The sequence below is a fragment of the Lycorma delicatula genome, chromosome 4 (assembly GCF_047948215.1).
Source record: "Lycorma delicatula isolate Av1 chromosome 4, ASM4794821v1, whole genome shotgun sequence".
NCBI classification, from domain to species: domain Eukaryota; kingdom Metazoa; phylum Arthropoda; class Insecta; order Hemiptera; family Fulgoridae; genus Lycorma; species Lycorma delicatula.
In genome coordinates this window covers 119,960,695-119,973,749 of record NC_134458.1, presented here as the reverse complement: position 1 = coordinate 119,973,749, position 13,055 = coordinate 119,960,695, and the positions used below count along the sequence as shown (strand labels likewise).

The following is a 13,055-nucleotide window of genomic DNA, read 5'->3' as shown; positions in this document are numbered from 1 at the left end:
ATCAAAATTTTCGCCATTTTGGATCCTCTTACCTGAAACAAACTTCTTTTCTTAATTAAGAAGGTGGACATGTTAAACATGATACAATAAATTTTGAAAAAAGATTTAAATTTAAAAGATTTATTGCAAATTTAGAGTAGTATATCAGCTATTACTTAACAACAAGCAATTTTTATTTTGTTACAACACCAACTATTAAATTCTTATTTTGGCTTCGTACTTCAATTTACAAGTGCAGCACTTGATTGTCTCTAAATTAATTACATACTGGAGAATTAAGTTGTAGTGATAGAATGGTATGATTTCATAATTTATTGTATAAAGTAATTTAAGATCGAAAACATTTAATTAAATTTTAAAATTAGGTAGATAATACCAATTGACCCAGCCATTTAATTTGTAGTACTGTTGCAAATTATTAGTTATTGTATATTATTATTAGTGTTATTTATTACTGTGAAGGCTATTATTATTAGTGTTTGATGAAAGCTACTTTTATAAGGAATTTGAATAAAAGTTAGAGAAACCCCATTTATGGGCGCCTGGGCAGTGTCAGGCTCGCTAACAGGTTCCGCAAGATGTTATTTATCCGCACTACTGACTAAACCTTCACCCCTGGCTACCCACCCTTCTTGGTACAGCTGGTGTGCATTACTTCAGGAAGAGGGTAATACGCCCTCACACACATTCAGACACCACAGGCAACAGACACGGACACCAGATACCGATATACTTCGGTAGTTAGTATATAATTAACCACAATCTCAGAAATAATAGGACAGAATGTGTACCAGACTATACCCAATTTACATGTCGTACATATCATCCTCATTTCATTTAACCAAGGGGATTCTTACTGTTCACAAGTTGAATAGATTACGATGTAAACATTAGAAGAAAAAAAAATCATCAAAATCGGAAAGAGTGTCCGCTTCAATTAAACTTAATCTAGAGTTGAGTTAATTGCTGTTGGGCTTTGGCTTCTCTCCTTAAAGTCAATTATAGACATTTAGCAGTGTCCTAAGACAACAGACATATATATGGGTGTGTGTGTGTGTGTGTGCATGCGCACCTGTACATACCACTGCTACACAGTAGCACTGATATACATTCTATTTTGTACATATATATGAAAATACATAAAGAGAATTGCTGAATTATCTTGTCATGACAATAGTCGTATAAGTTTGCTGCAATACCAAGCAAGACCGTACGATTTAGTTACAAAGAAAATTTGACATCACTTGTTTTTGAATCGACATAATTTCAATTGATTAAAAGGAGAACAGAAAGACTGAATAATAAATAATAAATTAAACAGGAAATAAATAACAGGGATTTAACACAGTTTCCCTTCATCCAGGCAAATATTAGACCATTTCTTTTTTTATCATCCACTGAGTAGCACATCTTGACCCCACAGGAGAAAACACCTGTCATGTGATGATTACAGCCATCAAGCCACCCCCCCTCTGTTCCTAGCCCTGATGGGCTTTACCAGGGGTCAACTTCAAAACCTCGCAAAAATGCATCTCTCAGCCTTGATCTTGCCTCAGTTATTTTGCCACCGATGCGAATGCCACATATGACATTCCCATTGGCGTACAACTACCTGAAGAACTCATAAAAACAAATGAAACATATCTCATCAAGTCTTGAACAAGACTGATTTGACAATACCCGAAGAAACTGACCTACCTACTGGAGAGTATGTAAGGTGAGTTCAACACGCATCAATAAACTATACTAAAACAAAAGAAACACAAAACATAGAACAAAACATAAAACAAAAATAAAAACAAATCACAAAAACATAAAACTGGGAAATACTAAAACAAAACAACAGGGCAAACCCAGCCAAAACCCTAGATCCCATCCGCAATTCTCTCCTTCCACCCATTCCTCTTCCTAATCTATAATAATGTATAATTATGAACCAATCTGAATAAAATATATACTTATTTATAATGTAGATTAACCAATCAATTTTCTTGAAATTTTTGTATGACAATCTTTCAATATGGGAATGTCAACAGGTTATTATTTATTAATTTTATATTTTTGTTATAAACAATATTTATTTATTATATAATTGCGTCAAAAAAACATCTATAATAAAATGATACTAACACCCATATCTTAGTAGACAGTAGTAGGAATTCATGCACCTTAGACAGCATTCAAAAATTAACACATGCTTTCGACATATTCAACTTTTCTGTCTTATGCTAATAATTAAAAACAAAACTAAAGTACATTTTCAAATTGAAAATTTGACTTAGACCATGTAATATTTTGTTTCAAAAATAATTTTTTTATACTTCTATTATTTATACAGTTTAAAAAACAGATTGACATTTGAGGGGGACAAAGTTGCCAACTTAAACACTGTAATGGCAGCCAACCTTCATGGCGGAATGGAAGCATCTTTAAATTTCAAATGGAGGGACCCTGTCAGGCATGGTATTCTTCAAACACTACAAAATTTCTACTCCTTATTCCCATGCACAACTTCGAGCTTATGTAGTAAATTAATAATATTTATTTTTTTAATTCTATCAATTTTTCTACAAGCAAAGGCACAGTAGTAACAGGAAATGGTCTTTAGAAATGAAAATAGAGAAACTGTGAATGAGAAGGACTGTCGATGAACCTACTGACTTTTAATTCCCATATACACAATCTGTATAAAAAGTTCCAGGATTGAAGCTATAAAAACAACAATATAAAAAAAATCAGGAAAAAATGCATTCTATTTAAGCTCCTACAGTTTTCTTTCAACATGATACAACGTTAGATCGGTTATAAAATTCTGTAGAAGTTATAAAAGTTCTAGAGAAGCCTACTTTTGGAATTACTTTTAGGTTGATTGTAACCTTTCTTCAATGATATTTATCGATTCATAACGCTCTCCCTTCATGGAATCTTGACTTTGGGAAATAGAAAATAGTCTGCAGATGCTATATCTGGCAAGCATGAAGGTGGTCCAGCACTATCATCTGTTGTTTAGCCAAAAACTCCCGTACAAGATGTCTGTGTGAGCTGGTATATTGACGTGAAGAAGGAACCAATTATTGGTCTAATGAAACTGGGTTCGCATACGACGAATCAGTCAAATACATGTATTAATGCTGGCACACTTCAGCAGTAATTCATACACATGTTTGCTGTTTTCATTGCTACAGCTGATTACTGGTCTCCCTCCTCTTTTATCATCATCTAATGGCATCCGACCATCACAAAAAAGAGCAAACCACTCATTGCTATGACCTTGTTTTATCATTTCAAACAATTTTCCAAGAAAAATACAAAGTTATACATTTGCTCATTGTTCCATTTTTTAAATTTCCAAAATAGACAGAAAACAGCTTCACAAAAACAGATATACATTCACAAACCACTAACCCAAACTAAATGATCTTTGATTAAGATGTTCACAAAGTTTCTCTTGACAAATTGTACTAGTTTTGACACTTACTTTTTTTTATAGCCTTAACCCAAGAAAATTTTGTACAGACTAAGTGCATCCTTGTACTCCCTTAGATGCTGCATGGTTGACGGATAAAGAATGTTTACATCCAATTCTGTGGGCAGTAATAACCATGGAGTACCAGCATTTAAGAATATACAGAATAGAGCATATTTAAAATTCTATAGAAGAAAACTCAGTACAGGATCACTAGACAAGATTCCTCTACAACATTTTTTTTTTTAAATCAACGAAAACAGCAGATTTGGATTATGTAAGGCTTGAATATTCATAAAAACAAAAAAAAGGGAACTGATACCCTCATTTTTTAAGTCAGTTAAAAATAAGACTACAAAATTTGAGTCAATAAGAGATAATTTCATCATGCACAAAAATAGAACTAGCATATGTTATTATAAATTTATAAAATAATGTTCACTTTTTATCTCCTCATAAAACTTTTACTTCATTATCATAACACAACATTACCTGTATTCTTCATCAATACCCTCATGAAAATCAAAGGTAAGTAGCATAAGATATGTTTAATAAGAAATAGATTGGTGATTGTTCATTTGCATGTGCTGCTGACATCCTTCAATAGGCTGGCATCAGGATGGGCATCTGGCCAAAAATATTCTATCAAATCCTTCAATCCTAAAAAAAAAATTAAATTTAAATAAATGCAGATAAGTAAAAATTTTAATTCCATAATCATCTATTAAATCAAATAAACAATTAAGAGCTGGCAGAAATGTTGTTAAACTTTAACAGATAAAAATGTATAATAATATTACTTACAAGAAAACGAATAGTTATGCATTTGTTTTTTAAAAAATTTAAACTTCATTTCATCAAGTATATCACTACTTAATTTGAAGTGACAGAAAAAATATCTGTATACTTTTTTTTTGTCTTCAGTCATTTGACTGGTTTGATGCAGCTCTCCAAGATTCCCTATCTAGTGCTAGTCGTTTCATTTCAGTATACCCCCTACATCCTACATCCCTAACTAAAATTCCTAACCTAAAATTCAATAAAGACAGTTAAAATTTAACTCAAAAGATTCCTCCCAGTGTTTTCTTTTATAAAAAAAAAGAATAAAAGTACATCAAAAAAACAAAAAAGTTAATTAAATCAATAAAACTAACATAAAATAGGCTAAGCTTTTGCCTAATATCTAAGGATTTCAAGTCTAGACACAGAAAATTTTCAAAGTCCAGTTTGATCTATGGTATCAAGTCTAAGTTGGTTGACACTGAGTGTTCGTGTGTGCGTGCACGCGCATGGTGTACATATACACTTAAAAACCTAGGATTTTAGATGAAACATCATGTAAGCTAAGCCTAAGTTTTGTTTGGCTTTATAATACAATTTAATATTCATATATAATTTTTATTTTTATTTGTATTTTTTTTTTTGTATCGTATTTTATATTCAGGTAACCTAAAGAATTTATTTGCTGTGTTGAAACAATGTATATAATGCACTGTTTCACAACAGAAAGGAATACATTTATTTTTTGCTTTATACTATGCGTCCCAAATTTTCATAAGGCAGCCACACACATAAAGTACATGAAGTACAAGATACACCAATTAGAGCTGTTTTCCCTAAAAGTAACGATGTTAACAAACAACCAGTAAACCGAATGAAGATGACAAGATGACAGTGAATTTTAATGTTTACCGTGCTGATATCATATATTTGATTTGATAAAGAAAGCAATAAGGAACAACTCATTTTCCTTAGCAAACCTGAAATGCGATATTTATTATTCTTGAGAATATTTAAAATTTGTAGAAGTAATTTGTGACTCATGATAGGTTGCCATTATGATTGCAGTAATTAACATACAGAATGTAAAGAATTAAAATTAAAATAATGTTACAAGCTCAATTTGTCTGAGTATTAATTTTCATTATTTAATTTTTTACAGGAATAGGTTACGCCGTTGTATTAATAGCTTTCTATGTTGATTTTTATTATAATGTTATTATTGCATGGGCACTTCGATTTTTCTTCGCATCATTCACTAACTTATTACCATGGACCACATGTGATAATGACTGGAATACTCCTCACTGTAGACCGGTAAGCATGTACAATTTATCAATAAAATTGTATATTTACAAAATATTGTATAATTAATATTATAAAATTTATTTAAAAGTTATACGTTAGAATGGCACAAATCTTTCTGCTAAAAGAATCTTAATAGATCAAGGCTTAGAGATTTGCATTCAGATTATACATTTAATGCAATCAATTCCTCAATTCTCATTCTAACATTTTTTGTTGAGTTCAAACAAAAGTAGTAATTTATAAACAACATAATCAAAGATATATATACCAAATCATGAAGAAGCCTGAATTAATATAAATTCATTTGTTTAAGTTGTGACTAATCCGTAATGTAAATAATCTAAATTCATTATAACATAATTATCAAAACAGTACAATTTTAAAAGTAAAACATTACTTTTATCATAGTTATAAAAACAGATAGAAAAATTATATTCAGCTTAAAAACATGAAAAGTGTTACATAATCATTTTCTTGGAAAAGAGGATTTTGAACATTTATTTTGACCATTAAAAATTATTAATCGCATAATATATACAAAACTACTTTCTAGCAAAACGATAAATAGTTTTGATTGAATTTCAATCTGGTACTGTATTTTTATGTTTTATAGACCTTATCTCTTATCAGAAAAAAAAAACATTACAGTGACTATACTTGGGCATTAGCCCATAGTTGACAATTTAATAATTAAAGTGTAAATATAACCACTACTGACATAGTATAATTTTCAGAAGGGATGAGATATGTCATGAGAATAAAAATAACTTAGCAAAAAACAGTATTATGAACTGAGAAAACTGAATATTTTGTTTACTGAGCATCAACTTAATTTTTACTTTTATTAATGTAATTAGTATTAATGTAAATTTTCCATAAATCAAGTTATGCATCATGTAAACTGTGATTTAAGTTATGTTTTTTTAAGACCAAAAAAGAAGTTATAAAAATAAATTTACCAGATTAGCACAAACAAAAATTTACACTTTCTTTCTTTCTTTATAAGTTATAAGTTACTGCATTAATAGTCTAACATTAAACCCAAAGAACAAAACAACAAAAAATGAATAATATTTGTTTTTTTTTCAAGCTGGAATTTAACTGGGATTCAGCTAGTCGCCAAACTAATAGTTCCAGTAATTCATCTCTCAATGCATCAATTATCACAGCTAGTTTCACATCTGCATCATCAGAATATTTTAGGTAATTATTAATTAATTAAGATAAAAATTTGTTCTTAACGATAAAATGTTTCAGATTGTTTTATAATTAGATAAGCGGAGTACAAACTTATGCAAAACAATGAAACTATTGATAATAAAATTTTAAGGCTATAATCATCTCCAATTCTAATGAAGGAGCCATCTCTGCTTAAACTAAACATACACCAAACCGTTGAAGAGTTTTTCCGATTTTATGATTTCATTGGTCACATAGTCAAGGTTTTATTTGTAAAAATCTCATATTGACACCACATGATTTCCTTGTATGCCTATTAAATTACACACACACATCTTTTGGTACACTTCATTTAAACTTATTTTATTTGAAAGAGAGATACAATCCTCCAATTCTTTAATAAAGTGGACAGTTACACAATTGCTGAAATATTAATTTTTATAACATCAAATATTTATACAATTTATTAATTCAACAATCTTAACATGAAATATTAGGAGAGAGTAAGAGTCCCTTTATTACTCGTATTACTAGATCAGTATTATTCATATCTTCATGAGTTGCTGATTAACAAAAGTTTCAGATTTCTGGTATGTTGTATAAATAAAAGTTATTTTTATATATATTTTGTCTTCAGTCATTTGACTGGTTTGATGCAGCTCTCCAAGATTCCCTATCTAATACCAATTGTTTCATTCCAGTATACCACCTACATCCTACATCCTAACAATTTGTTTTACATATTCCAAATATTGCCTGCCTGCACAATTTTTCCCTTCTACCTGTCCCTCCAATATTAAAGCAACCACTCCAGGATGCCTTAATATGTGACCTATAAGTCTGTCTCTTCTTTTAACTATATTTTTCCAGATGCTTCTTTCTTCATCAATTTGCTGCAACACCTCTTCCGTGTCACTTTATCCATCCATCTGATTATTAACATTCTCCTGTAGCACCAAATTTCAAAAGCTTCTAATCTTTTCTTCTCAGATACTCCAATCGTCCAAGTTTCACTTCCATATTAAGCTATACTCCAAACATATATTTTCAAACATTTTTTCCTGACGTTTAAATTAATTTTTGATGTAAACAAATTATATTTCTGAATGAAGGCTCGTTTCACCTGTGCTATTCGGCATTTTACATCACTCCTGCTCCATCCGTATTTAGTAATTCTACTTCCCAAATGACAAAATTCTTCTACCTCTCTAATCTTTTTTCTTCCTATTTTTATATTCAGTGGTTCATCTACATTACTTCTACTACATTTCATTACTTTTGTTTTGTTCTTGTTTATTTTCATGCAGTAGTTCTTGTATAGGACTTCATCCATGCTACTCATTGTTTCTTCTAAATCTATTTTACTCTCAGCTAGAATTACTATATCATCAGCAAATCATAGCATCTTTATCTTTTCACCTTGTATTGTTACTCCAGATCTAAATTGTTCTTTAACATCATTAACTGCTAGTTCTGTGTAAAGATTAAAAAGTAATGGGGATAGGAAACATCCTTGTTGGACTCTCTTCTTTATTACGGCTTCTTTCTTATGTTCTTCAATTATTACTGATGCTGATTGGTTCTTGCAAATGTAAGTAATTGTTCTTCTATCTCTGCATTTGAACCCTATTTTTTTTTTTAAATGCTAAATATTTTATTCCAGTCTATGTTATTGAATGCCTTTTCTAGGTCTATAAATGCCAAATATGTTGGTTTGTTTTTTTTTAATCTTCCCTCTACTTTTAATCTGAGTGCTAAATTTTCTTCCCTTATGCCTGTCCTTTTCCAGAAACCAAATTGGTCTTCCCCTAGCACTTCTTTCACTCTCCTCCTAATTCTTCTGTACAGAATTCTAGTTAAGATTTTTGATGCATTACTAGTTAAGCTAATTGTTCTGTATTCTTCACATTTATCTGCTCCTACTTACTTTGGTATCATGACTATAACACTCCTTTTGAAGTCTGACGAAACTTCCCCTTTTTCGTAAATAATATATATATATATATATATATATTGATTTACAACACATATTATACATTAGCACTATATACAGGATTAACCCACCAGGTTGGTCTAGTGGTTAAACTTGTCATCGCAAATCAGCTGATTTCGAAGTCAAGAGTTCCAACGTTCAAATCCTAGTAAAGGCAGTTACTTTTACTAGGATTTGAATACTAGATCATGGATACCAGTGTTCTTTGGTGGTTGGGTTTCAATTAACCACACAGCTAAGGATGGTCGACCTCTCTCTCTCTTTTTTCCTGTTTAGCCTCCGGTAACTACCGTTTAGATAATTCTTCAGAGGATGAATGAGGATGATATGTATGAGTGTAAATGAAGTGTAGTCGTGTACATTCTCAGTTTGACCATTCCTGAGATATGTGGTTAATTGAAACCCAACCACCAAAGAACACCGGTATCCACGATCTAGTATTCAAATCCGTGTAAAAATAACTGGCTTTACTAGGACTTGAACGCTGTAACTCTCAACTTCCAAATCAGCTGATTTGGGAAGACGCGTTAACCACTAGACCAACCCGGTGGGTTAGGATGGTCGACCTGAAACTGTACAAGATTACACTTTATTTACATTCATACATATCATCCTCATTCATCCTCTGAAGTAATACCTTATGGTGGTTTCAGAGGCTAAACAGAAAAGAGAGAATATATAGTATCATCAAAAAAGTTGCAGCAATTTAAAAAAATTGTATCTCAGAAACTGCTAGTGATAATCAAACGAGTATTTTTTTTTTAAATTCACCCTCAAAAGTTTTTTTTTTACAAACCTTACAATATTACATTATATTTTAATATATATATATATATATACACGAGAGTAAGTCAATTATTATCTGCAATGTAGTTATAAATTTTATTGCAATACAAATAGGAAACTTACATGTACATCATTTTTCAACATAGTCCCCTTGCATTTCAACACACTTGGTCCATTGTTGCACAAGCTTCCTGATGCCCTCATAAAAGAAGGTTTTCGGTTGAGCTGCAAGCCAGCAATACACTGCTTCTTTCACAGTTTCGTCTGAGGTAAATCGACGGCCCCCTAATGTCTCTTTGAGTGGACCAAACAAGTGGTAGTCAGAATGGACAAGATCAGGACTATACGGAGGATAAACCAGTACTTCAAAGTTGAGTTTCTGGAGCATTTCAGCAGTGTGGACAGCAGTATGTGGACGGGCATTGTCATGCAACAGCACAACACCTTTCGACAGCAGTCCTCAGCGTTTGCTTCGAATTGCAGGCTTCAACTTGGCAGTAAGCATCTCACTGTAACGCGCACTGTTTATTGTCGTGCCCCTTTCCTCATAATGTCGGCCTTACCAATCCAACGATTACGGAATCTTTCATTGAGGGCGCGTCGAATGCGTAGGCTAAAGTGTTGGGGATTACAGCAACATTACATTCTTGTTCAATTCGATCAACTTGCGGAAAAACGTACAGTTGTAGCATGTCTAAATAAACATTCCCTGTGATAGTAGGCTCATTAAAAAGAATGGGCGAATTACACGATCGGATATCAAACCGCACCATACCTTTATTTTTGGGGAATCTCTAACATATTCAATAATTTCATTTGTTTGCTGAGATCCCCATATCCTACAATTATGCCAAAACATTTAAGGCAACGGATCAACACTGCTACTGCCACCGTTACGCCTGCGATGATCCAGCGGATCTGAGAAGAAGTCGATTATCAGTTGGATGTTTGCATATCGACCAATGGACTCATATTAGACATTCTAAGGCAAGTAAAAAACTTTTTGAGTTAGTGAATTTAAAAAAAAAATACCCGTTTGATTATCTTTAAAAATGATTGAATAATGATAAATAAATAAAATAAAAAATGTAAAATTTAAATTAAATAATAATAATAATCTCTTGTATCTGAAATATGATTTCTTTAAATTGCTGCAACCTTTTCCAATGACTCGTGTGTGTGTGGGTGTGTGTGTGTGTGTGTGTGCGTAAAATAAATATTTATAATAAAATTTATACATACTATAAATAATATGTATTTACAATAAATAAATAATGATTTTTGTATTGTGTATCTACTTATTTATAATTTTATTATTTTTTTTATTATAAAATAACAAAACAAATGCCAAATTACATTGTAGAACAAATAAATTTAATCTTTATAAAAGGAAACCTTGAGCAATAGGGCATAGTACTCTATTCTTGTTACAATTTAATAGAACATCACAATTTGTTTTGTTTTCGCAATTACTAAAAACATAGGCTAATGAGTACTATTCATTAAACATAGTTTTATTTACGAGAACAATTAAAATAAAAATGGCAACTAATTAAAAGACAGTAAAATGCAGATGAAGTAACCAAAGTTAAAAATAAAATTTTGAAAGTAAATCATAAAAAAATATAACAACTAATCAGTTACTTTTTAGCACATTTACTACACAACTGATAGTTTATAGTTTTAATTCTTATAAAGTTTCTTATAAGCAGAATGCTTCAATTAGGCCAACATAAAAGCTTTAAAACAAGAAATATTTCTTACTTCAATTCTGATTGCTTAATAATTTAATGCCTCTTTAAACACAGTTTAATTGAGCAAAACTAGGTTGTAACAGGAACTTGCAGTTTATGTTCAATCAGCTATCTATCTAGTTGAAGGTCTAATAGTGGGTATAAATAAATATCTGTTTAAAATTTTTTAAATGTTGAATAATAACATTAATATCATATAATTTACACATACACTTCAGTCCTACCTCAGTCTTGTGAATGATCTCATACCAAAAAAAACCCTTAATAAGTAAAACAGTATCATCCACACAACTAATCTCACAAGCAAGATCAACCAAACTCAACTAATATTGTTTATATATATTAAACTCAAAATAGGCCTAGAACAGTACTCTGAGGAACTACATACGTCTTAGACAATTCCACATTACTCATACATTGCCTGATGAAGTCACTGATTTAAATATGAAGAAAGTAAGGCTACTTCCTTCTTATTTATACCAATAGTTTACTATATATTCCAATAGTTTATTATAGAATACTGTATCAAATGCCTTTGCCAAATTGATAAAAATAGCAAGACATTAATTCTTATAATTAAAACAACCAGCTACATATTTGATGAAATCAGCTGATATATCTTGCATACCCATGCTTCCTCTGAAACCAAATTGATTAGGATCTAAAATATTGTTTTCTATTAAAAAAAAAGTTTCTACTTGCATTTTTAAACTATTCTTTCAATGATTTTAGCAATGTTGCTTAACATAAAAATAAGGATATAATTTCTCATAATTACATCAATCCTAATCTTGTGATTTTTTTTTATAACCTATCAGTAGTTAGGTCAATATTAATTAAATATATTAACAGTTTTATTACATATAAATTAATCAATCTTAATGTATCTGCTTTATTCCATCAGAATCTGGTTTAGGTCCCCTTAAAGAGATATTAGAATATGTGTAATATGGTTCCCTTATTAAAAAATTATCTCTGTGTTTATAAGTACAGACTATATTTTAGTCTCCTGTAGGGTCACCTTAATAATTACATTTTATATTAAAATAAGTGGTTCAAAAGAAATTTTTGTACGTATCACGTAACTATTATCTCCTGTATAGTAAGATAAATTTAACAAAAGTGCAAAAAGCAGTCAACAACACTGCGAACAAACTTAAAAAGAAACCAAATCTCCTCAGATTTATGAAATAAAACCACACCAGAAAAAAAAGATTATATTCATGAAGAATCAACTTTACATCTTGGATAAAATAGTTAAGTGCATCTTTTACAATCTGATGGTTCTGCACTACCTGGAACATCTCAGAGTGTAGCATTCTAAAAATTCAAGGATATGGTGGAAAGATAAGATTCAACAGACAAAACCATCTTTAATAAACCACTTCTTATAGTAAACTTAGTTAAATAATGGTGGATGATGCTTCTTCACAAGTTAGTAATATTTATTAATGGTTAATTACCACAAGTGTTAATACTACTTCAAATTTAAAAAGAGAAACATGTTAAGTTATTAATAAAATTTTGGGGATATTGTAATTAACAAAATCTCAACTCTTGAATGATTTCTAAATAAAGCATTAGTAAGTAAGTAACTTAAAAAATATAAAGTAGCATAAAAAAATAACTGAATTGTTGATGGGTGTGATGATAAACTGCATGCCCTAACAACTTTTGCATATCTTTAGCATCCAGGATACTGAATGGTATGTAAAAAAGATTAAATCTCAATGGCCATCTTTATTAACTATTCAATAGTTGTTAACTAAAGTTAAATAACAATAAGTTG

The 13,055-nt window shown here is 30.6% G+C and overlaps 1 protein-coding gene and 1 long non-coding RNA gene across 3 annotated transcripts in view; one reads left to right on the top strand and one right to left on the bottom strand.

Moving 5' to 3' along the window:
• The window catches only part of DAT (Sodium-dependent dopamine transporter), a 132,596-nt gene that overhangs the window by 81,851 nt on the left and 37,690 nt on the right, over positions 1-13,055 (top strand). For both annotated transcript variants that reach the window (XM_075364077.1, XM_075364076.1), the window contains exons 4-5: positions 5,409-5,563; positions 6,645-6,757. In XM_075364077.1, the coding sequence (XP_075220192.1) occupies positions 5,409-5,563; positions 6,645-6,757 (268 nt within the window). The remainder of the gene's footprint in view (positions 1-5,408; positions 5,564-6,644; positions 6,758-13,055) is intronic.
• Positions 1-13,055, bottom strand: part of LOC142323824 (uncharacterized) — a 102,864-nt gene that overhangs the window by 64,512 nt on the left and 25,297 nt on the right. Inside the window, exon 2 of the long non-coding RNA XR_012756169.1 lies at positions 3,959-4,126. This is a non-coding gene — a long non-coding RNA (uncharacterized LOC142323824). The remainder of the gene's footprint in view (positions 1-3,958; positions 4,127-13,055) is intronic.